At 33.5% G+C, this 26,444-nt stretch overlaps 2 protein-coding genes and 1 pseudogene across 5 annotated transcripts; 2 read left to right on the forward strand and 1 right to left on the reverse strand.

Annotated features, from left to right (window-relative positions):
* The first annotated feature begins 1,407 nt into the window (after nucleotides 1-1,407).
* LOC141689100 (E3 SUMO-protein ligase SIZ1-like) lies at nucleotides 1,408-19,093 on the forward strand. 4 transcript variants are annotated; one of them, XM_074493277.1, is made up of 19 exons: nucleotides 1,408-1,543; nucleotides 1,776-1,883; nucleotides 2,711-2,791; nucleotides 3,424-3,466; nucleotides 5,516-5,588; nucleotides 7,820-7,979; nucleotides 8,621-8,745; nucleotides 10,454-10,522; nucleotides 11,079-11,166; nucleotides 11,245-11,320; nucleotides 11,582-11,655; nucleotides 11,852-11,959; nucleotides 12,834-12,995; nucleotides 15,843-15,947; nucleotides 16,043-16,123; nucleotides 16,203-17,364; nucleotides 18,222-18,346; nucleotides 18,466-18,659; nucleotides 18,747-19,093. In XM_074493277.1, the coding sequence occupies exons 2-18, from the start codon at nucleotides 1,860-1,862 to the stop codon at nucleotides 18,490-18,492; spliced, it is 2,583 nt and encodes an 860-aa protein (XP_074349378.1). In that variant the 5' UTR covers nucleotides 1,408-1,543; nucleotides 1,776-1,859; the 3' UTR covers nucleotides 18,493-18,659; nucleotides 18,747-19,093. The 4 variants fall into 4 exon arrangements, with proteins under 4 accessions (XP_074349378.1, XP_074349377.1, XP_074349379.1 ...); XM_074493276.1 differs by having other exon boundaries at nucleotides 18,222-18,659; XM_074493278.1 differs by lacking the exons at nucleotides 18,466-18,659; nucleotides 18,747-19,093 and adding an exon at nucleotides 17,577-17,629 and having other exon boundaries at nucleotides 18,222-18,379.
* Nucleotides 19,094-22,090: 2,997 nt separating this feature from the next.
* LOC141693983 (tropinone reductase homolog) lies at nucleotides 22,091-23,982 on the reverse strand (annotated as a pseudogene).
* A 1,020-nt stretch (nucleotides 23,983-25,002) lies between these two features.
* On the forward strand, nucleotides 25,003-25,866 carry LOC141693984 (uncharacterized). The gene has a single exon (XM_074499185.1). The coding sequence runs from the start codon at nucleotides 25,076-25,078 to the stop codon at nucleotides 25,667-25,669; it is 594 nt and encodes a 197-aa protein (XP_074355286.1). The 5' UTR covers nucleotides 25,003-25,075; the 3' UTR covers nucleotides 25,670-25,866.
* Nucleotides 25,867-26,444: the final 578 nt, after the last annotated feature.

A 26,444-nucleotide genomic window follows, 5' to 3' on the forward strand; every position in this document is an offset into this window, starting at 1 on the left:
GACAACTACACATATTGTATGGATAAGGCGATTTTTACTTAATTTAAATCTCATTTTAATAAATGGACCCATTAAGATTTTTTTTAATGATAATACAACAGTTATCGACTTGATTTATAGTGGTGCAAATAGTTCAAGAGTATATGTTGATATACACTATCATTAAATTAATGATATTGTAATGGGAAAAAGTGAAAGTAACATACATTCCCACCAGTAATATGATTGCAGATTCTTTAACAAAGGGTATTCCTGCAATTTTTTTGTGAAACATGTTTGTTTGATGGTACTTGTAAATATGTAAATTCGAGAAAAATGGGAGTCACATGTATTATTTAAGAATGACGCCGAGTAGGATATTTTAGTTTTGACTTTAGTTTTTTAATTCAAAATAAAAATAAAGGAAAATATTTGAAAGGAAAAGAAACATAATTATGAGAGTTACATATCACTATATTTATTATATTAATAACATATTAATAGGTAGTTTTATATTTGGGGTGGAGATTGTATTTTAGTTGCCCGTATATTGTGGTGGATTTCACCAAGAAGAATAGACAGAAAAACTTATTCAAAAAATACAGTCGGAACCCATAACATAATTTATCTCTACAATTAACTAATAATTATATTTTATAACTTTATTTTTCATCATAAATCCCGAGGCCTTATAGTATCATACATTGATAATCAAACAAGTAACATATTTTATATTCCTCTAAGACTATTATTTACTCAAATTAAGAACAGCTATTTTACGAATTATGTACATGTTCACCAAATAATTATGCATAGCATATAGAACATACAACAACATCAAAATCAAACACGAGTGTTAAATCAAAACATGTTCATTAAACGATATTAGTTTATTAAGTACATCATATTTACTAAAAAGAGTGCGTAGACTTGTATAATAAATTAGGAAATGGTTAGAATACAATCTGAAATTTAATTTCACGATAAATGTATGATGTTTTTATGTTCACGTTCTTAATCGACGCTATTCATCAATCAGCTCTATGTTAACTCACTCTAAATTATTTTGATTGTAAAATGTCGTAGGATTGTAAGATGTCATATGATTGAATATACGAATCAAATTAGAATACACATAATAAAGTGGTTTGGATGAGTATTCAGGTTAATTTAATGCGTAGCTACAATTATAAATGTTTGAAAAATTGGTGTATATTTTGGTAGTTGCATTCTTCTTGAATCAATTTTTTTTATAATTAATAGATAATTATTTATTTTATTAATTTCTTAAATTTTTTTCATAAAGAAAAAATCGAGTATAAAATTGAGGCTTTATTTAAAAAGATCCATTTTTTTGGAAGGAATTTTCTAAAAAGAATTAAAGAAGGTGTTACGTGTAAAGTAGGAAGTAAGTTGCACGTGAGCACACACAATCCGAACCCGGATTTGTTTGCATGAATTAAACCCGATTGAATAATCTTGGATACGTCCGCTTCACAATGTATGTAAATTGCTCAAGCCTTTCAATTCCGGCTTGTTTCAGGGTTTCATCTCGCCACTCTTGGTATATACATACACCTCTCTCTGTATCTATACACACACAACTCTACTTTAGTTACTCACACACACACACACACACTTTTTTTATATATATTTATGTTGATTATGTTGAATATTATTGGTAATTGTTATTGAATTGATGCAATTGAGTTGTGTTTGTGTGTGTGATTGTTTGATAATTGTATATGATGAATTGATGATTGATTGTTGTTGTATTGTGTTTTTTTGTTGATTAGATTGATGAGGTGATTGCTGATTGTGAAACTGTTTCGAGCTGATAAAACTACGAGTTTGCAGGTTTTAGCCAATTACGTAATCATATGGATTTGGTTACAACTTGCAAGGTATATGATTTCCACTATTTGTTCGTGTGTGTGTTGTTTTTTAGCTGTTTGTTGTTGCATGATGAAAAATGATTGTTTGAATTTTGTGGGGGTATGAGTTTAATAGGTTGGCAGTGTTTGCGTGAACAAATTTGACTTGAAATGGATTTACTTTTACGAAGATAAATGATATGTTGCATTAATTTACGCAACATGTTCAGGATGCAATTTGTGGAGGAAAAAATAAAAAAGATTCTTTTTTGGTATAAGAAAGCGAAAAGATAGCGTTTTGTGATGTGCACGTGTTGGTCCGACTGATCCAACTCGATATTTTCTAAAAGTTTAGAGGAACATTTTCAAAGATAACTGTTAAAAGTAGCTTTTAATACCAGTTAATGGTTGTAGACATTAGACGAGGGTGGGGAGTAAGTGACGTGTAAGATATTTTGATATTCTTTATTTTCACTCTATGCATTTTCACTTTTTTGTGGGCTGGTTGATTTTGTTACAGTTTTCATCAAAATGGCTTGCTTCAAAAAAAATTCTTAATATTGTTTTCTTTTTTTATTTCTTTTTTTTTCTCACGGACTTTTTTCTTTGAAAATTAAAGAAATACTAGTAGTACACGTTTTAGTTTTTATGTGCACTCTTCACTATAACATTTTTTTTTTTTTTATTTATTGGATAATTGTAATTATTTAGCAAATGTTTGGTGACAATAGTTGCCTGTCTCAGTAGTCTTGATGCACGTTTTATGATACACTTTTCTGATTTTTCATCTTTGTGACATTCACAAGGGTCTCTTTGTTCATCAGTTGTCTTGACATCCTGTAATATTTCACATGCAGGAGAAATTAGCATATTTTCGAATAAAAGAGCTCAAGGATGTTCTAACGAATCTTGGTTTATCTAAGCAAGGAAAGAAGCAGGTTATGTGTTTGTAATTTTTGTTCATTTTGGAATTTTCCCATCACAAATTGGTTATCAGCATTTTTTGCTTTGAAACTGTTTAGTACTTTTGAATGGTTGAGACCTCTTAATCCTCCAGTCAGTGGTTAAAAAGATTTTTCATGTCCATAACTCTTACTCCCTATCCCTTGTTCTTGTCTTAAGTTAAGGTAGACATGCTTCAGAAATTAAATTTCTATAATATCTTTTTTAGTTGGAAATAAAGGCAAGCTAAATTAGTAGAAGTAGGGTGAGGGAAATTATAGATCTTTGTTGGTATCATTAGTAGTTAGGGTATATGTGCCTGAATTAACCAAAGTTAAAACTGAATGTTTGTTTGTCAGTAAGCAATAACTATGGAAACTGTTAACTTCCAGAATTAATTTAGTGTTTTACATTTTTAACATGAATGGCGTTCTACAGTGTCCACGTCAGCAGTACTGTATTACAGTATCTGTTCCACACTTGGCGTATTAAACTTCTGATGATCTAACATTTTAGAAAATGTCTATTCTCTATTCAAATGTTGCTGCAAACCGTTCTTTATAATGTGTTTTTTCCGAATTGTTTAGGTAAATTTTACAACTGATTTGTTTGCTTTCCTATTCTATAGGATTTGGTTGACCGGATATTGACAATTATCTCCGAAGAACAAGGTAAGCTGTTCTATTTAGTGAGTTTAGAATATGCTAAAGACTACTTTGTTCGAAGTATTCTTTAATTCATACAATTATGTCAAGCGAGTTAAGGGATGGAGAGATTATCAGATCACATTAGTTGCAAAGTTGGCAATCAACTATAAAAATGTTAAATGATCCAACTATATGTATATAGAATTTTGCATAATCTGTGACCTGCAAGTATTAAGTTACAACTGTGACATGAGAATAAATTGTAAACCATTTAATTGTCATCAAATTAGTCATTTTACACCAGTTTACTGATGGTAAGGGATAATTTTAGAACGAATGAGAAGATACGCACTATAAATTTTGCATCCTTCCAGCTGTACAATTAAAATGTTATCTTTGAAAGTGTATTCTATAAATTATCTATATTTAGTAGTTTAAGAATTGTCTATATTCAATGTCCGAGACATGCGATTATACTTAGAATGTGATTATCTTTATTTATTACTTATATTTTTTTCCTTTCCTTTCGCAAATATAATAAAGTCAATTGTATATCATCATATGCATGAACATAATATTTGCACCTAGTCATAAATTTATATTATTTATTCCTTGTGCTCTTTGTTTTGAAATGCACTGTAAATTGCACTCCGCGCAAGTCCTTCAAGTAAAAATGGGTGATTTTGAAATGCCAAAAGCACATCTGAAGTGCATTCATATGTGCTAGAATGTCAATCGACTCTTGGGCGTTGAGTTAGAAAAGGAAAACACAAACAGAAACAAAATCCTATCTCCGATCTCTTTAATCTCTATTGCGGTTCATATATATTGCATGAAATAACTATCAATGGAGCCTAAAACCTAATCACAAATTACCTAGTTTCCTGAAGTTAAACAGACAGTCACAGGTTTCAGTGAAAAGTTGCTTCAACCATTAAAGTTTTGATTCCTTGTGTAATTCATTTAGCTTTTCAGATGCCTATGGCACATGTATATTGAAGTCAAACTTAATTACTAAAATTATGAGCCACTGCAGAACATTTAGCATCTAGCTATCAAATTTGAGTGGATGCTAAATAGTGGGAAATTGATAAGCGTGGAAGTATATAGGGAAGAATGGATTAAGCTGATTCCTCTACCATATTAAAATGTCTTGCTAGAGTATGAGTCAGTCGCATCCTTCTAAGTTCTAAGTTCTAACTGAAGTCTCGTGCATGTTCCTGTTCAACACTACTCATCACCCAATGCTTTCCTTTTAGTGCAACCCAAGTTAGAATTTAGCTGACGTGATAACTTGTATATTGCTATCAAGTGCCTGTTTGGCGTGGCTTATAAATGCTTATTTCCTAAAGACTTAGTACACCCCAAACATAGAAATAAACTTGAATATAAATAAAACACAAAATGACCCATTTATGGTTCGTTTACCTTCGATTTTGTGTAAACTTGAATATAAATAAAAAGATAATTAAATAAATGAATAAATGAAAATATTGGATTTTTAGGAAAACTTTTAACAGAATTATATGAAATATATACATTTAAATCATATTTACTTACAAAATTATTAAACTATGTATTATTTTTAAAAATTATAAATATATTCATTATAAGTATTAATATTTATTTAGTGTACTTCGTGTCGTGTCATGTACCCAAAGGATAAACACAAAACGGACACTAAATGTTGGTCGTATACTTTCGTGTTTGTGTACTCAAAGTGCAGACACAAACTCTAAATTTTTGTATCGTTTTCGTGTCATGTAATAAATTGCCGGGTCTATCTGTTTGCCATGTGTTTATGGCCAATTTATGCTGTTTTCAGAAAGTAAGAGCTATGGTCACAATTGTACTTGATGTTTTGACATGAAATGCACACTATGCGAACTCTTGATATACTAACAATAAGTAGTGGTGTTGGTATTACTTTCTACTCTAGCTTTAACAAATGTAGAAAACATTTTCTGTAGATTCTTGTGTGTTGTATCCTTTACAAGTTTCAAACGTTATAGTCTTACTTGTTTATAAAATTTGTTCCTGTGCTTTTCATTAATATTGTGCATTGTTAAGCAGTTTCTGGTGTGCTGGCAAAGAAAAATGCTTCCAGGAAGGACATGGTGGCAAAGCTTATAGATGACACTTACAGGTCGGCATATGTATTTCATTGCTGTAGCATAAACCTACAATTCCTTGCGATTATTTTGATTATAGATATTTCGTATACCTCTAGTATATTTTTTGTGTGTATTATGTATGTCAAACTCCATGTTTGTTGATCTAAAGGTTTTTTTGTCAAGAAGACAGAGCTGAAAAGACTTGCCAATTTAGGGCACATATTTTATTTTTCTTATGTATATAGATTATATTATGCTTCTTGGCCTCTTGTGAAGCTGATTAATTTTTCCAAATCCGGGATATATTAATATTAGTATATTATTTATGTTATTTGCCTTTCCTGTTGGACACGTAAGAATCCCAATTCAAGCTTATACGAGCAAATAACTATTTCTACTTGAATAATGGTCACCCTATGTGGATGACTGATCTGGAAAGTACAGCCGTAAAAGGTAAAAGGTAAAAGGTAAAAGGACCAAACCTCGATTTCCTCCACATCCAACAATGGGTGTGTAGAGTGTAGTCCTATTTGAATCACTCTACAGCAAGTAATTAAAGTATATTTCAACAATAAATCAAACGTATTTTTGATTGAAGTATACCGAGGAGAAAGATAGCAGAAGTTTTTGCTACCATTAGTAATGTGACAAGTCTACACCTGTTCACCTCCATGCTGATCTAGACATGTAGTTTTTGTTGTTCAAAGTATGTGCATGTGTTTGGATATTGCAGCGAGAACATAGATCTAAACAAAGAAAGAAAGAAAAAGTTTGAGACTCAGCAGCTTGTCATCATTTCATGCATCTTTGGCCCCAAGTCGTTTACCTAAAATTCAGATAATTTTCTTTGAACTCATGTTGTCAATGTATAATATCTAGTCCTGTGAGATGCACATGGTCAGGCTTGTAGACAGGGAAAAAATGTTTTGACATCTGTTCTGTTTTCACTAGATTTTTTTTAAAAACATTTTGTGCTTAAAGAGTCATATATTGCTATTAAAAAGTATCATCTTAAATGGGGGTCAATCTTTTGCGAGAATTTTTAGTTCAGATAGTGATTGTTAGAAATATGAAGTCCATTAAGGTGACGCGTAGTATGTGATGGAATCAGGACATAAATAATATGGATTGGTGTATGATGTTTTTAAGAATTGTTGGTAATATAGCATAGTAATTGCTGTTATATTAATATCCAGTTATCCACACAGGCCGCATTCCTATAATAAGCATTTGCTCCCCAGTAATTAGGTTGTGTCCTCCTGCTCTAAGCAGAACAAGTTTTCCTTATCCCCGGGAGTGCAGAATCTCTATCTTGATTAAGTATAATAAACAGAAGTTGGTGAATGGTTCTGGTTTTATTCATATAATCGAGATTTTTACTTCTGCAAGGCAAGTTGTATCTCTAATTAGACACGTTAAAAGAATCGGTATCACATCTTTCCCCGTCTATAGATTTCTGGCACTTGTTTTCTGTAAAATTCGTAAAATGTAATAGGCCCCTCATTGGTCAGTGTATTTCTTATCTGTCTTTTATAACAGAATTGATATGTAGATGTTTACGCATTATCTATTTGTATGTATATATATATATATGTTGTGTTAGGTGCAATTGAATGAAATACATTTAATTAAAGGGAATGGAAGGATGACTCGCAAAAAACGAGTGCAAATTTTTTGAGAATTGGTAGAAAATGGTTATGATGGAGAATGGAGCGTTCTTTCTTCAATTTGGTGGAGTGGAGGGTTAGTTCTAGTTTGGTTGTTGTTAAGAATGGAATGGAGGAAGGAAATTTAAATTTTGTACATTTGCCCATACTATACTTTAAATGTCATTCCATTTCCTCCAGCTTCATTCATCCCAATTCCCAACCCATACACAAAACTAGCAGACTTCCCTCTTTTGGAATCACTCTAATCTCCCTGAAAAATGGCTTATTTGTCAAATTTACAGTATTAGTAAATAACATTTAAAAATATTAATCTTTTAAATGGCTTATTAATATTTTAGCAATAGCAAAAAACAATAAAAAATAATTATTTTACTATTTTATAAAATCCAAAATTTTAATCTTTTAAATCGAATGTGGTTTAAAGTTTAGTTCTATTACACAGCGCGGTAAAAAGAATTGACTGACTTTTTGGAAAAAACCCAGGTTTTTCTGGGATGAGTAACTATTCTGTTCCCATATTCTGATTGTGCCACACTACCATTATTGGTAAGAAGTATTTTAGCATAATGTACAACTTTTGTTGCTGCAACCAGAAAAATGCAGGTCTCTGGTGCAACAGTTGATATTGCATCGAAAGGGCAGGCTCTTTCAGATAGCAGTAATTTGAAGCTTAATGAAGATCCTGAAGATTATTATCAAGTGGAAAAGATTCGTTGTCCCTGTGGTAGTTCATTACACGATTCCGTGATAAAGGTCAGAATTATATTTATCTTCTCTCGTGTTATAAACCCCTCGCTCTCTTTGCCGGCATTTCTTTAGATACCTTCTTTTATGCAATACACAATTATGCCATGTATGTGTGTAATGCATGCTCGTGTACTAGAAGCATGCGTTTCCTTCCATGGACAGTTAAAAAGGCAATTTCTTTTAATAAGAGGCAATCTTTTCGTTTGCCTGAAATATTATTTCTCAAATTTCTCTCTTGATGTTGGATGTAATGCAATAGAGATTAAAAAACAAGAATCTTGTGGTGGGGCCAGAGAAGGGAATCAATGAAGGTTAAGTGACTATAAATGGTCCCAAGTGTGTTTAAAATGCGAGTCTATGATGAAGGATTGGGGTTTATGGTAGAGGATTGGGGGATCATACTAATCTTTTGCTTGGGTTGGTAGTTTTATTCTTCGTACTAGAAAATTGTTATTTGAGAAAAGTAGGAACTAGTTGGAACTTGTGTAGTATACCCGATAATTATTGGCGCAACTCCTTTTATCTCCCTTTATTGGGTTATATTGTCCACCGTGCTAGTAGGCAGATCTACCCATATGATGTGAACACTCTCTTTTTTCTACTATGGAAATGAATGAATTTTTTGATGCTGTTTATCTTTTATGCAGTGTGAGGACTCACGATGCAATGTGGGGCAGCACAAAAATTGTGTCATTGTTCCGGAAAAATATGCAGAACCAGTTGTTCCCGAGACCTTTTACTGTGAACTCTGCAGACTAAGTCGTGCAGACCCGTAAGTGATTTCCATGATTAATTTTAACATTGAAATTCACTGGCATAGTGGTATATAGAGCATCTACATTTGTAGCTGTGATTGATCTCTGCATATTGAACTTTAATTTCAAAATCAATATGAACCTAACATTGGTTTTCTTTTGATAGTCATATGATTATTCAACTTATTTCCATCTTTACAGAGTGTTAGTATATTTAAAAAAAAAATATAGTTAACCTATTTTATAGGATATACCAATGCAGCATTTGGAATCAATTTTGATTCCGCCAACTTGAACAATTCGATTTTACTTCAATGGGTTTTATGATATCTATATAGACATCTACCACACTTATTTACATACAAATGCATGTGTGTGTTTTTTCTTTTCTTTCTGAAGTTGGCTGTTGTTCTAATCTTATAATCCCTTTGTCCCCTTTTGGTAGTCATTTGACTTCTTGGCACCCATTTTAAGGTGTTACAAAAATTATATTTATTATTAAATCATAATTTTTTATTAAATTAAATTACAAGATCTATACTTCTATTTGACATAAATATCAAAGTAATAATATATACAAACATATAAGGGACCACTAAAAGGGGACAGGGTAGTAGTTTTTTTATTTCTTTCTATTCCTTGGGTATTTTGTTCCTTTTCCAGAATGACCTTACTTTTTCTGGTCAATCATTACTTTAATATTTTCAGATAGGAGGTTTTGGACCATTACTGTGGTCAATGCATTTTATTTTAGGCAACATATTATGAGTATTTTTGAGAAAAGAAATGTCTTAGCTAGGTTCTTTATATGCTATTTACTCAAAAAATAATAAGTATGATCTTGAAAACCCATGCTAGTTTTGTGAGGGTTACTATGAAAACTTCAAGACCTGTGCTAATACCCTACATTGATCCATCCTTTGAATGGCATAATATGGAATCAATCAAATTGGCACCATCAACTCTGAAGAAGTGCCGTTATTACAATATAAAAGATTATATGCACCAGTAAACATTGGCAGTTACCTTTTATAGGGGTAGACATGATACGAGCATTGGGAATTATACTGGTCATATTATATAGAATTACATATATACGAGTATACTAGTGAACCATGGTCAAAATGTTTAAAACTTTAAGATATGATATCGTGTAAATATATTCTAATATCCAAGTAAATGTTCTTTCTAGTTGGACATGATTTTAATATTTGTACAGCGCCTTGATTCACTTAACAATTGCCATTCTGATGGATTCTTAAGTTTATAGTAGATTCTTTCATGAGTTCATTTTTATTTATGAGCTAGCATCCTTTATTTGACATCGGATTTTGTATGTGTTACTGACCAAACCTGGAGTACTTGAAATTGCATTTCATTGTACCAATTTAATATCAAGCTTCTATAATCTCATTAATTTACAGTCATCATCAAACAAAATACATTAGTGTTCTAGGTGAGTCTACATGTTGAGACACTTCTTTTGGATAATTCTGGCCGCTATGCAATAAGACATTAAATGCTGATCCAGTGATCCTTGTCAAACCTGAGGGGAAAAATTAGAGAAAAACCATTTCTAATAGGTTATTGATATTTTAGCTGACTGTTCTCTAAGTTGGCTCATTTTTAAATGTTCTTTTATTAAATTAGTGTCATTCTTTACTCCTATCTCATTCCTGCAGCAAAAACCATTAGTGATGATCTTCTGAACTTATTTTCTTGCAGATTCTGGGTAACAGTTGCTAATCCTTTATATCCTGTGAAACTGACTACTTCAAATCGTCCAACTGATGGGTGAGGGAGTATCTCTTGTTATAGCTCCTTGTGTTAATTCTTTGTGTAGTGTAAAGACTATGTAATTGGTACTTCTAATTATAAAGACTTTACGGTTGTTGTCAGTATATTAGGTGATCTATAGTTAACTCTGTTTTTAGTAGAACAGACCCCCGGCGCAGTGCTTCTTGTGATTTAATTTGGTATTATCAGGTGCAGTCAATTGTTCTTGCATGTATGGAGTTTCTAAAGACCATAATTGAGCACTATTATAGACTCGTAAAGTCTTGACAAAGTGAAAAGGCATTTAAATTATCACTTTTCTGTTTAGAACTGATTTTATATTTATGATATCAGTTTATTATTGTGGAATGTGCAAAGTACATATTTTTTCAAACATGCCAAAACTTATTTTGAAGGTTGAAATATGGTTATAATATTGGGGGTTGGGGTTATCGATCTCTGGATCTCTTTTAGTCCTAAATAGTATTTGAGTGTTTTGTTATGTGTGTGATTGCATATATCGTACCCAATATCAATTTTAACCTATAGTGCAATAATTAAAATAAATTTCCAGTACCAATCCAGTTCAGAGTATTGAGAAAACTTTTCAACTTACAAGAGCGGACAAGGACTTGTTGTCAAGACCAGAGTATGATATTCAGGTTTGATTTCTGTTATCTACTTTCTGATAACTTCTACGTTGTATACTTACTGTTATAATAGTTCTCATCAATATGTAGGCATGGTGTATCCTTCTTAATGACAAGGTTTCCTTTAGAATGCAGTGGCCACAATATGCAGACCTACAGGTTAATGGTATGTACTAGGCAAGCTTCATACATCTTGTTGGTTTATTTTAGTAACATTTCTTATTGCTCAAGTTTTCAATCCTCATCTTATAAGATTTCTGCAGACTTATTATATCTCTGTTCATGCTTGCAATACCTTGAAATTTATGATTACTTGCCATCTTGTCATTTTTCATTGTAATATTTGCATGTTGTCTATATAATTGCTCTGATCTTGTCTCCTTTGTTTGGTGTTATTTACTTATAAATTTGTATTTTCTATGGATAGGCGTGCCTGTGCGAGTAATAAATAGACCCGGCTCACAATTGTTAGGAGCTAATGGCCGTGATGATGGCCCTGTTGTAAGTGTTTTCACTTTCGTATATTGCATAATTTTCCTACCAATTGCTCGAAACATGCATTCACAATACCTTTTTTTGCTGTAAATTTTTTAGTTTGATCAACGAGAATAGAGATAGTACTCAAATAGAGCAAATTTATCTTACCTTGTAAAAGGACTTGCAGCTCTCTCTGTTTGACTGTTAGTTCTTTTGTCAGATAACACCTTGGACCAGGGACGGAATTAATAAAATTTCCTTAACAGGATGTGACGCCCGAGTATTCTGTATGGGCATCAGAATTGTAAAGAGGCGTACGATTCAACAGGTAGGCTTGTCTCTTTCCTGGTAGATTTTTTTTTTCTTTTTCTGCAGTGCTGCATATTCAGAGTGTTCCCATTAAAGAATTTTTTCTTACTGTTTATTTTTACTGTAGCCAATTTGTATCTGTTAGCTGACAGAAAGATGTACATAATTTACTGAGTGCAGTTCGATATTGACATAAACAATGTTAGATCTGCAAATTTGAATATTGTTTAGGATTTATATGTATATGTGTGTGTGTGTATACATATAAATAAATAGGCATAACAAATCAAGTGTTCTCCATTATTAAAAGTTGTTGATAATCGATTGGGAGTTTATAAATTCACACTGTGTTCATTATTGAATTTGTGGATTAGCTAATGACAACTGAACTGAGCTAAAGACAAATGTATCAATAATTTTGGAATAGAGGGAGCAATGTTACAATATTCGTATATTACAGATGCCATTACATTGTACAGATAGTTATCTGTATGTCATCTAGTTGTCACTTATTTATCAGTTGCATGCTGATTGTATTATTTTACTGTTTACTGTGATATTGAGTGATGTAATATTGGCAGCGTTTGTTGATCTTACCATTTTATGGTTATGTTATTAATGTTTATGTACTTTTGAAGTTATCTCTACATTTGGTATCACATTTGGCTTGTATACATGCTGAGCCTTTCCAAGAGCGCTTATTTCATATTTTAGTTTTTTTATGTGCACATTCTGGTAAAGGAACCTTCTTCCTAAAAAATTTTGTTGGAAAATATGCCAGGCGTCCCAAGACTCTTTGATCTGCGTATTTTGCTATGAATAATGCTCTTTTATGTAGGCATCTGCATAGCTATTTGCATATTGCAGTTATCTTATCTTCTCTTGTTCAATAGATTCTTGCCATGATTCCAAATGAATCTGATGGGGAGCGATTTGAAGATTCTCTTGCCCGTGTTCGTCGGTGTGTTGGTGGTGGAGCTGACATGGAGAATGCTGATAGTGACAGTGATCTAGAAGTTGTTGCTGATTCTATTCCGGTTAAGCTGTGTTGTCCTGTAAGTAGTAGTCGTTCAGTTTTCTACTATATACTATGAATGCTTATATTTATTAGTTATACATTTTTGTGATTTTATTTTGGTAGTTTTACCAATTGGATGACTTTAAATTCTATATTTTCTATTCCCTGAGGTTTTTTACTTGTGTTAAGTTTCTGTATGTGAGCCATGGTTATTTGGAAGAGAAGTGTTTAACAATTTATCTCTGACATCAGAGAAAACGTTCACATAATGTTGCTAACTTGTACCACTAGAACACTAAATGTTTGTAATTACAACTCTTCTTTTGGTTCATCCTTTTTCCTCTATTCTTTAGTTTATTTTTTTTATAAATGAATTTTAATTAGTAAAACACAATTCAATATCATTTTCAAGTATCTGGATTATAGTAGGGAAAAGAGAATTGGTAATCACTAGGATATGATTCACATGATACGTTCTGATTTTTTTTAAAAAGAATTACTTCATGATTTACCTGAAGCAGTTACCCGGGATTAGAAGTCCCTGTAACTGTAAAAAAGGGGGGGGGGGTTTGGAGGAGGCATTTGTGTGGGTTCTACTTGGTATTAGGTTTGATTACATTTTTTTTACAAAAAAAATGTACTTGTGTAATTATCGCATTCAGCTGTTGGTAATTGTATGATATTAGCCTATCTAATTAGGAATTGATCATGTTCTGGATATATTTTTTGCCCTGTTCTCAGCTTACAATTAATGTTAAAAATATTATTATGCATTTATACCAATAAAATATATTAACTTTACACACACACACATATAAAATTAACACTAAAGTTGCTGTTTATTTTAAAAGTAATAGAACCGATGTATAATTGTTTTCAAGTGAAAATGGGGTAGGATTTTTTTGAAGTACTGTTAGTCCCATGATGTATTGTTGTTGGATTATAAATAATCGTTATGAATATCTACTGGGATTATAATTCCTTGAAAACAAGCAAAACTCTAGCGTCCTTCAAAATATATCTATGCATATTGGTTCCTAGATTAAATTGCAAGTGAAAGTCAATTTTTGATTTGTTTACTTAAATCTTATTCTTTTTAAGAGTAATTTATTTTAGGTAATGTATTGCATGACTATGTGACATAGTGTCAAAGTTCTTGACATGGCATGGTATTTATTATTTATATTTTGAAGTTTTTACTATCATTTTGTAAGTTATGGTAGTAAACCTTGTGATCGGCTACGTGCACCTTTTGTTGTTTATATCCATTGTTACAGAATGCAGGGCCGGCCTTGGGTAAGGCGATCGCCTAGGGGGGGGGGGCTAAATTTTTTCTATAATATATATTTTCGTATGTATGTAATTTTTTATATTTAAGATATAAATTCAATTCAAAATACACTAATATGTAAATATATTTGGGACACCCATTTAATTTAAAATTATATTAAAATTTATTTATTTGAGAACTACTTTTTAAAGCTAAAAACCAACTTGAGTATAAAAATACTAAACACTAATTTAGATAAGGCCTAACTATAATGATCCATTATTATAACATTACTATTCATTATTATAACCATGGTTGTCATGTCGGTCGACTAGTCGCGACTAGACGACTAAGCGGTGGTTGGATGTAGACTCAACATGTCGACTAGCTGAATGTCAATATTTCGGTCGACTAGTCGAGCTGCTCAGTGTATATATTTTTTTTCTGCATAAATTTTTTTACATGCTGCACTACAACATCACAGTTGTATTAGACAATTGTTATTGATTAATTGTTACATATTTTACAAGATTGCAAGTACTTTTATTTGTTGTACTAAATTGTTAGATGATTCTAAGTACTTTTCTTTGTTGTCATTTGTTAGATCTTCTAGCTTTTTCATCATTCTCTCCGTGTTGGATTCTTAATTCCTTAGAATCTGAAATAGAACATTGTGGAATGAGTTGGAACTTAAAACCTAGAACTTAGAAATCTAAAATACATAATATATATACATTTGTGTGTGTATATATATATATATGTATATTGAATTTATAATTTATATCTAGTCGACTAGTCGACTAGCAGGAGGTCCGTCGACAGTCGACTCGCCTCGACTCATCGACGTGACAACCATGATTATAACATTACAACGACACATAAAGCAAATTAGAGTTGGAGAACATTTTCATCTTAAGAAGTTGTCTTTTGTAGTTAAAGCATTAGAACTAATCCTCAATATAACTACATATTCTAACTTGGATGGTATACGAGTTCATTTCCAGAAGTCCTTCATACGTGTGTGTGTATATATATATATTTGAAGCTGGCAAGGCTTGTTGTGTGGAAGTCGTTCATACGTGTGTGTGTGTATATATATATTTAGAAGCTGGCAAGGCTTGTGTGAACGTCTTGATTAATAGATGGAAGGACGGACTTAAGTACTAGCACTTTATGCACATAACTAAGTTTTTTTATATCGTCCTATGTGATGTACTGAAAATTAGAACTCAAGAAATAGAACATGACGCATTTCTAATCTGTTGTTGCATATAAAAGTTGTATAATTTTTTTAATTGTATATGTATAAAAAAAATAGACATAAAGAACACAGGTCATTAATTCCGAATCTCGCCTAGGGCACCCAATCCCTAGGGCCGGCCCTGGTTACATATGGAACTTTCAGGAGTTGTTCAAATATGACTTGGTTTTGGGAAATACAGTGTATTAGTTATTATCATAAGTATCTAGCTCTGCATATTTTGACATGCATAAAGGTATCCATGTATACGGGTATTTGTGTTAGAAGTCAGGTCTTTGGATGAAGCATTTAGTCATAATTGTGGTATGTACGAAGCTAGTGTCTGCCATATAATTGATGTGTATATAATACAGATGAGTGGCTCAAGAATGAAGGTCGCTGGAAGATTTAAGCCTTGTGTGCACATGGGATGCTTTGATCTTGATGTTTTTGTGGAAATGAACCAAAGATCACGCAAGGCAAGCAATTACGAGTTTATATCCTCTTAGTTCATTTAATATCTTTAATAGCAGCTCTGTAAGTAAGCAAGCATTTGTTAAATACGTGTCTGCAGTGGCAATGCCCAATATGTCTGAAGAACTATTCTTTGGAGAATATCATTATTGACCCATATTTTAATCGCATTACATCAAAGGTAAATCACATACTCCAACTGAATTTGTTAAATTTTACACCAGAGACATACTTGTAATACTTTTTTGCCTGATTTAAAGATGCGTAATTGTGGGGAAGATGTAACGGATATTGAGGTGAAACCGGATGGATCTTGGCGTGTGAAGCCAGTAAATGAACGAAGGGGTCTTGGGGATCTTGCACAATGGCACTCTGCTGATGGCAGTCTGTGCATGCAGACAGGCAAGGAAGCTATATCTAAGTCCGAAATTGTTACACAACTTAAACAGGAGTGCACTTCAGAAGGACATACTGGTTTAAAGCTTGGGATCAAGAAGAACCGTAATGGGATCTGGGAAGTCAGCAAACCTGACTCTTTTGGGAATAGGCAACACGGTAATCTCGAAAACAACGGTCATAATATTATAATGAGCAGCAGTGCCACTGGAAGTGGTAGGGATGAGGATCCCAGCGTCAATCAGGAAGGGGGTACGAACTTTGATTTCTCAACAAACAATGGGATTGAGCTTGACTCTGTTCCTCTCATCAGTGACCAGGTATATGGATTCTCGGGCCAGAATCTTTCTGCACCAATAGGGGATCCTGATGTTATCATCCTCAGTGATTCAGAAGAAGAAGTTGAACCTATTATGTCTTCTGGTCCAACGTACAAAGGCAATGGGTCAAATGCTGGATTTACATATTCAGTTCCTGCTCCAGGAATTTCCGATCCTTATCCTGGAGATCCTGGCCTTAACCCTGCAGGGGGTTCAAGCTTGGCACTTTTTAATACTAACGATGATGACTTCGGGGTGCCTCTCTGGCATTTGCCTTCTAATCAAGGAGGCCCTGGTTTGCAGTTATTCGGCTCTGAAGCCGATATCTCAGCTACTTTAGTTGATCTGCCGCATGTTTCACGGCCACTAATGGATAGCTTCTCACTAAATGCCGATACTGCATTAGGCTCATCTCCTATTCTCCCTGACTCTTCTTTCCATAACTCTACTGACATTCAAGATAGACTGGTTGACAATCCCATGGCCTTTGGTAGCAATGATCCCTCCCTACAACTATTTCTTCCTACAAGGCCGTCTGATGAAGCAGCGCAGAATGGTATGATGGGCCAACCAGACATGTCAAATGGAATTTCTACCGAGGATTGGATTTCTCTGAGGATTGGGAATTGTAACACCGGAATACATGGTGATGAGCCTACGGCTGTAAGTGGATCAAATCCACAGCAGCATTTGTCCTCTGAAGAAGGTATGATGGCTTTGTTGGCCGAGACTGGTATGGGCTATGTTTAGTATTTACTTTTCATGTGAACTTTGCAAAATGAAAAGTTTCACTTTAAAATGAAATGTGGGGATTAAGCATGCAAATTAGGTTGTAAATTATATATTTGTGGTGTTTCTTTTAAATTCTATTGCTATGTTACCCGGACACGGTTGCTGATCCAATCTTCTGATTTTCAGCTTCAGAAACTTAGGAATCTTGGATCTGGATATAAAATTGGACACGGGTGCGGGTATTTGGCATGCTAATTAACTTGTAAAATTTGTATATATTTTTTATGTCTTTCTTTTCCAACATTTTATTGTCTTTTACCAATGTAGCTAAAAGGGTAAATTGTAAACTTGTCGAATAGAGTCCTTCAAAAATGTTTTTAAACTCGACTACAAGAGGGTTAATTGTTTGCTTTTAAGATGAAAGATCCAACTAAAATCCAATACCCCACCCATGTTGTGTTATGTCCAACACAGATAATGTAAAGCCAAAAAGTCCGGGTAACAAGCTTAAAATGCTTATGTGAAACTCATGACTGGTTGAGGAGACCAGTTTTAGAATGCCATGTGTGGTAAAACTGGGACAAGCTTTAATTTTCCGTGCTACATATGATTAATCTTTCTAAACATTCCTTATGTTCTTCCCAAGTGACTGGAGAACTAGATGAGCTAAATATACTTGTACTTTGCTTAAACTCAAATGACTACAAGTCTACAACTGTTGTTTCGGGTCTTACTTTTTTTTTTAGCTAAACTTTTATCTTTACCATTCATCATCTACAAATATATGAAAAATCGCATGTTGCTGATTTCTTTTCCCGTATGGTTCTGCAGCTTCTTCGCTTCTTGGTAGGAATGACAACAGATCTTCTAACATTCCTACAGACGACAGTAGACCTGCCAATACAAATGGGGAAGCATCGGGGAGCCCGTTCACTTTTCCTCGCCAACGGCGTTCTGTAAGACAAAGATTCTATCTTTCTATTGACTCGGATTCTGAATGATGGTGTTAATGCACAATTGTTGTTTTCGAGAGAACACCCTTAATATTTCCTGCTGCCCTCTTGATATGGTACAGCCTTCAGATTGGCTAATTTGGGGATAGACTATCTAGAATCAACAGTTAGACTGGTCAGTGACTTATAATGTTGAAGACTGACCAACATTTTACTTGTCAACAAGAGTTTTAGTACAAAGGGCACAGAGTAGAATCAGTTTGAAAATATTTACAGCGTAACAAATTAGTTGGAACTCAGGAACTTTTTTTTGTTGGTGAGCTTTTAACTCTTTTTATTTTCAAGATTTATTTAATTTACTATGTACAAGTTTCTTATTGTCGATGTGTTTTCCATTCTGCAGGTTTACTTAAAATTTTCTCATTACATCTTTATCGGACTTGCTGGTCTACCGGTGAGGGTTTGTAATATAAACATAAATATGGGATTGGTAGCATCCTAATATATATAAGAGAGAAAGAGAGAAAGATAGATAGATTGATAGATCCCTTCTAGAAACACAATGTTTTCTAGCAGAATTGTGTTTGTTCTCCATTTATGTCATTCCGGTGTTAGATATGTTAAAGGTTGATAATTTTAACAGACTTAAAAAAGCAATTTTTGCACTTGCAACTTACAATAGGCATGGTTTCATAAAACTTTTATGTATTGATATTTTCTGGATGACTACCTTTGTGGATTTAGGTAGTATTTGGCGCTGTTGTGATGTGTAGGTATAATTATTTGTCCGTAGTTATGAGTAGAGGTATAGCTGGTTCAGATCCAAAGTCTGGTGTAGGAGAGGGGGACAGTACCCATATGGGGGCAATTCATTTTATGTCTAAATTACAAGAGGGGTATAAATTATCCAATTACACATCATGAAAAGTCTATCAAGAAAGATAGGGGCTCCGTCTCACACTGCTGGATGTGCAGTAATATGTCTACAGAATTAACATCCAAACTTCCGGTCCTTGAATCGGCTAGTAGTTGCATGCAGAAAATAGAACTTTGTCGTGTAGCTATTGAGAGGATTAGAGTAGAGCTGTAAACAAACCGAACTCGGACAAAATTTTAATGAACCGTAGATAAGTTTATTGGACAAAATTTCTTGTACGAACTCGAGTTCGGTTATATTTGAACCGAATACGAACTATTCGCGAACATATTGAATCGAACCGAATACGAATTGTTCGCGAACATCATTTGTATTTTCTTAAAAAAAATAATTTTAGAAATTATTTTAAGTAAAAAATTATATCAAACTATTAATTATATGTTTTTTTATAAATAAAATATTTAATTGAAATAATTATAAAATCTATTTTATATACATATAATATTATAAATATACTATTTTTCTCGAACCGAACTCGAGCTTAATGAACCGAACACGAACCGAACTCGAGTCAAACACCTTAAAAGTTCGGTTCGTTAAGATTATTAGATAAGAAATGTTGTTCGAACTCGAATTCGATAAGCTTATCGGACGAGGTTATCGAGTTCGAACTCGAACGAACCGGATGAGTTTAACGAACAGCTCGGTTCGTTTACAGCTCTAGATTAGAGCATCTCCAAGAGACTCCTAACTCACTCTTTATAAATAATATAAATTCTTCTAACTCATTCTTTATAAATAATATAAATTATTGACTCTTACTAATTTAATATGTACGCATCTCCAACAATGCTCTTTAAATAACTCCTTAATCTATATTTTATTATTAAAAAATATTTTGAATGCATAAAAGAATAAAAGTAAATGGTGGTGAGAAAAATAGTGGGGTTGAGAATATATAATAGTTAAGAGTGTAAAGAGTCATTAAGAGTCTTTTGGAGTAATAATTTTGTTCTCACTCCTCAAATTTTTAGTTAAGAGTTGGAATAAAGAGCCTGTTGGAGATGCTCTTATAAATGAAGAAATGAGGTGCCTAGTATTAGGGTTGCTCATGGGTTGTTCGACCCGTCCAAATCGAACCAACCCAACCCTTAATTTGGCCGACCACATTGACCAATTCGGAACCGTAGGTTAATTGGGTTCTTTTTTAGTTGGGCCGTTTATTATGGGTTGGGACAAAGTTATCTGTTTCTACTATATAAGCCCAAACCATTTTAGTACTAGTTTCGTTTGCAGTCCAGTTATCTGTTTGTGTTATTTGCTCTACTGACCATATGCTAGAGTATAATAGATAAAGAACCCTTAAATAAATTATAAATACGCAGTTCTTGATTCGTTCTTAGGATGTATTAGGGGAGTCCCATTTTTCCTTTTTGTAATTAAAATAATTTTTATTTAACCTAAAATCATCCATTTGGAAGATAATTAATGATCAGTTGTAATAAACATGATTTTTAAATAATGCTAGTCCCTTCATCATGTTTCTTTTGATAGTTTTATTTCCGAGAACAATTAAATAGCAGCACCTTATCATTTTAACATTGCAAATACATGATAATTTCATTAAATTAAGTTGGCTGGTGTTTGTCGTATGTATGCTGATTAGTTTAACGAAATTAACCCAACTCAACCCAACCCGGCCCAACCCATCACATAATTAATAGGGTTGAGTTTTATAATTTTTTTGAGTTTAACGGGTTGATATTTTTGTAACCCATTTTAAATGGGCTGGATCGTTAAAATCGTCAAACCGACCGAACACAGCCCATGTGCAGCCCTACCTAGTATGGTACACTATGTATGGCATAGCTGGTGAGAGACAACTAGAGAGGTATGAAGTAATTTAATTATGTGAAGGGGTGAACGTTGGAGCACAGCATACCTCCAAGGTATGTGTACTGTATGGATTTTGATGTGGGGTGGGGCCCATCATTTTGCTTGCTCTGGAATCTCTCCCTCAGTGTTATGTAGTTGCAGAAGATATTGTGAAAAAATCTGGCGAATGCCAGCCCAAGAGGGCGACAACAATCCATGATGCTATATATAGTAAATAAAAGGAATTCATTAGAAAAGGTGGTGATGAACCCGGTGGGTTAACCCTGCTATGGATGAAGGAGCTTTGTTACCGAAAGTATATACAATGTCTGCGTAATGAATAAATATATATAATTGCTTGGTAACGGGTCAGTCCACATAGATGTGATAAAAACAATCATCTTGTTGTATTAGTAGATGTGTTTGTTCTTTGAACTTGTCAGAAAAATCAGGAGATGGAGCTTTTGTTTGGAATTGAGATCGAGTTTTCACTACACAATAGTGCGACTCATCAATTCACCATAAATACACTATAGTGTCACTCATCAGTTCACCTTAAATGACCCCAGACTTGTCGCAGAAGATGAGCGTTTTCGGTGGTAGCGTCTTGGACCCATTTGGCTTAACTTAAAAATATAACCTACTTCTAAATTAACTTAAATAAGGTATCAAAATTTAAAGTTTAAAACTAAACATAATGCTGCATCTGTACGCTCAATTCGAAGAAACAGTGAGCGTCGGGGGTTAGTTATTTTGATTAGCTAAAATAATATAAAATAATAGTTAGCTAAAATTAGATGATGAAAAAGATATTTTGCTCCAATGCTATTATCAATAATGATTAGCTATTCTTTAAAAATAATAATAAGTATTAGTTTTAAAATATCAAGATTAAGTGGATGATTTAGGTCATTAGATTTATAAAGAGAATATTACTTTAATATTTTTAATTGGGCAGAGCTGATGGGGGCAATTATAGATAATGGTTACCCAATTAATAAAGGATCATTTTAGCGTTATCTAAAAATTTAGTTAACAGATTGTGCTCTTGAAGAAGCAAAAATCTTAACCGTTAGCTAAAATTTGTTGTCCACGTAGGATATAGCTAACAGATAAGTAAGGATTGGAGATGCTCTAATAACCACAGACAGTGTGACCTCCGTCAACACAAACAATCTGGCCAGTGATATAAGAAGCTGCAGGCAAGCAAAGGAATGCCACTACTCCAGATACTTCCTTTTGTTCTCCAGGGCGACGCATCGGAGTCCGATACACCATCGCATGTAATATTTCTTTGTGTCCTGGATCCTCCTAACCATATCATAATATCAGAAAAGAGCAACAATTTTAGAGTATAGGTAGCACTTAGAAGGAGCAAACACAGGCTTAAGGTATGAGGGGCCCAAAAGTTTCATCTCATCCCGGGCATGAAAAGTCCTTATATTGTAACTAAATTGTTTAGATTTAAATCTTGAAAATAATATTCAAGGAATTATCGAACAAAAGAGAAAGGTATTAAGATTAATCACCAAACTTACTTGTATTCCAGCAACAATATCAGTTTTGATGACCCAAGGCGCAACACAGTTGACACGAATATTGTGTTGTGCCCATTCACATGCTAAACTCTTTGTCAGTTGGTTGATTGCCCCTGTGAACATGGCATATGAGTATGTGCTTGTGCGTGTTTAAGTTACCACTTACCAGTTCTACTAAAAATGAGGTAGACTTAATTGGATCTTGTATTATATTTTAAGAATGCTTGCGTACACATACCTTTGGAAGATGAGTAGATAGAGACCAAAGGTAAAGCGACGACACCAGCGACCGAAGAAATAAACACAATGTTCCCATTCCCTGAAGCCTTGAGTAAAGGATATGCAAGTTGACACAGATGGTAAGAAGCCTCAAAGTTGGTACCCATTAATCCTCCGCTGTGAACTCTGTAGTCTCCTTAAGTAAAGCTATGCCAGCATTATTAACCTAAACATGTATTTTTTTTCGCATTTATTGCATTAAGTAACCTCAAAATCAAACCAAGTAGTCTGTAATAAAAAACAAATGAAAGCATACCAGAATGTTGAGCTTTCCTCCATATACAGAGGCCACAGATTCCATCAGCTGCTCACGTTCTGATGGCAATTTTAAGTCACATATGGATCCTGTGACGTTAAAACCATGGGTTTTCCATTCTTCTAAACATTGATCAAGGGTTTTCTTATTGCGAGCACATGTATAAATTGCTGCTCCAAACCCACCTAGCTCTTCCACTATTGCATGCCTACATAATGAAATAAAAGAGCATAACTGATAAATATACCATAGCATGTGATAGTTCCTGATCTTCTAAAAAGTATAAACTCTACAAGAAAAACATAAAAAATTATAGCAAATCATAAAATCAGCGATTGTTATAAATGGACATGCTATTGAACCCTATCCCACGAGTTCCGCCGGTGACCAGAGCAGTCGCTCTGTCAAGAGACCATCTTTTATCTCCTCCGCTGCCAATCTCCGTCCTAGGCATTGTTTTAAAACTTAAACCAAATGAAATGATGAGCATGCTATTGTCATATTAAAATTACACACACACACACACATAATTTGACTACTTTGCAAGGAAACATTAAACTTTGTCCAGTGCGTATACAAAGGTGGCTACTTTTTGACTAACATAACATTTGATTCTTCCGCAAAAGCTCAGTGCGTAATGTTATTGTTGTAGAAAAATTAGGAGAAGACCAATGATAAATCATCGTATATGAAACATATACGGTGTAGATCGTGTTGTTCCAATTAAGAATTTGGTCGAAACAACAAATGTGAAGGTTGAATCCTAATTGAGAGGAAATGTAGATTTCGTATAGAATATAATAGTCTGATAAGTCATTTTCTTAAAACCTTAAAGTTGTAGAAGAACCGGTAACTTAACATTATGAATCATATTTGACAAACTTGGTGGCTATGGAAATTTGGGGGAATGGTGACACTAAAAAGTATAATAAGTCTGTAATCCGTAGCAATATCTATCCGGAAATATGCTTTTGGAGGATTGGATGATGCTAAATGGATTTCCGTAATTATTTTCTACTCCTTTGCTTGGGGACTGTTGGTATGATCTATATACGTTCTAGCTTTTAAACCTCATATTCTCTTTGTATAAACGTTCTTGGCTACTTTTGTCAGATGTTTTGCGTGTCAATTGGGCTGCGCTTCAGTAATGCAGTTGCAATAAACCAAATATGCCGTAATAGAAAATGTAAAAAACCTGAAGATTACAAAACAAATCTGATAAAAGCGAGAGAGGTGAGGTGCAGGGGAGGCAGTCATACAAGAAGAAAAGGATGTCTAACAAAAAAGGATAAATCAGAAACAGCGTTAAGGCAGTCATGTACCATGGATTCATGTTTTCTATCATTTTATTCTCTCTTTTTTTTGTAATTCACGAAATAAATAGGACCCTGCCTTTCTTTCAAAAAAATCCCAAGTAATTTTATTATTGAGATTCATATTAATAGACGCCTAGTACATTACATTTACGCGAAAATAACTTATTTTTCATAAATTTTGGAAATTTTAGAATTATATATATATATATATATTAATTGGCATGTCATATTATGAAGAAGTATAATATATACTTATCAAATAAGAGCAATACATTTTACCTTTTTTTGCATGTTACAGAGCACTTACGTTTCTTAAAAATTCCACATGTTAAGGAATCACATATCCATAATATGATTCTTACAGCAATTAAACTTCTGATAAAGTTCTTCTGAGTCATAAATCAGCTGTTTCTTGTTCTATATTCTTCTTTTTGTGTTTTTTTCTATAAAAGTATGTTTGTACATGATAATCCCTTCGGGGCTTTTCTAATTTTTATATCTCTCTGACATATATCAAGCACATTTGATCTCTTTTCAAGTTCTTCCCCGCCCAATCTCTTTAAAAATTTGTACAACGCCACTGCCAAAAAGATGGTGTTCCTTAATGTTCTAGTCATTAGCATGATTTTTTTGTTTGGGGTCGTCCTCATAGTGCTTATAGCAGAGCTGTGTTGTCTATTATGGTGGAAAAATCACTCCAGTTCGGCCAAGGTCCGCAATTCGCAGGAACACGCAGACGTGATTAATGGGAATGAACAAGATTTAGAGGCAGGAGGAGATCATGATGATAAGCATTTGGAGCAGCTGAAAAGTTGTTGCAGTGAAAGTGTGGATATAGAGCTTATGAGGCTACACAATCTTAATGGGCCACCAAGATTTCTTTTTACAATTAAGGAAGAAACAGAGGAGGATTTGGAAACAAAGTGTTTGAATGATTTTCTTGCTTCTACTGATCTTACTCCTTTGGCTTCACCAAAATTAGAAGTTGAGTCTTTAGACCGTACTTGTAATGTTAATGATTTTGATCATCTCTTTGAGTCGTCCGTAGATGCAGAGATTAGTAATTTGAGATCTTCTTCGCCACCTTCTAAGTTCAAGTTCTTGAGAGAAGCGGATGAGAAATGGCTGAGAAAATTGATGGAACAAGTTGAGAAAGACTGTCAAGTAAATTGTGATGGCATGTAAGATGATGTTGTGCGGTAGTATTTGCAAGGAACAGATACAGTTTGATACTCATTTGTCTTTCCGATTTCAGTTAGATGTAATTTTAAATAAATTTTGCAAGTCCTCAAGTAATCAGGAATCATTTGTTTAAAGTCCCAAAAGTATTACTCCAATGCTTCCATATACTTCCATGAGCAATTCTCCTTCCTTGGCTATAGACTCTGAGGACACAGAGTAGCACTTTGTAAAAATTTCGGATATCTACATAATAATAATTTAGTAATAGGACTTGGAGCTCAATCAAGCTCACTGATATTACTATGATGACCAACAAACAATATAGGAGCTTCTACCTCCAATGCACAACAGGACGCTCATCAAACCAACTTTGGCAGGCGAGTTCGCATTAGACCTTTTTCCCTAATATATCTATTAATTACCAAAAACAAAATGATTAGCAGTTCTTAAGTAATGTTTTAAGCATTTGCTGGTGATTCATGTCATTGCCTCCGTGTAAAGTAGAAAGTTCAGCAATAAAGTTTACAAATGATATCAGTATCATTAATGGCTACTGAGCTCTTTCTTGTTCTTTTGCTATTTATTTAGTAGTGTGGCTGCATACCATTCAATTGCTCAACTTAAGTTGACACGTGTTACAAGAAATATAGGAAATAAATACCAACTAATTGTAAAAAAAAAAATGGAGGAAATTTGTCAATTTGCTTATAATAAAGAAAGCACAAATAGCTTGAAACAAAGCACATAAAAGGGCAGTCTACTTCAGGCGACATTCAGA

Source organism: Apium graveolens, chromosome 10, assembly GCF_009905375.1.
Source record: "Apium graveolens cultivar Ventura chromosome 10, ASM990537v1, whole genome shotgun sequence".
Taxonomy (NCBI): domain Eukaryota; kingdom Viridiplantae; phylum Streptophyta; class Magnoliopsida; order Apiales; family Apiaceae; genus Apium; species Apium graveolens.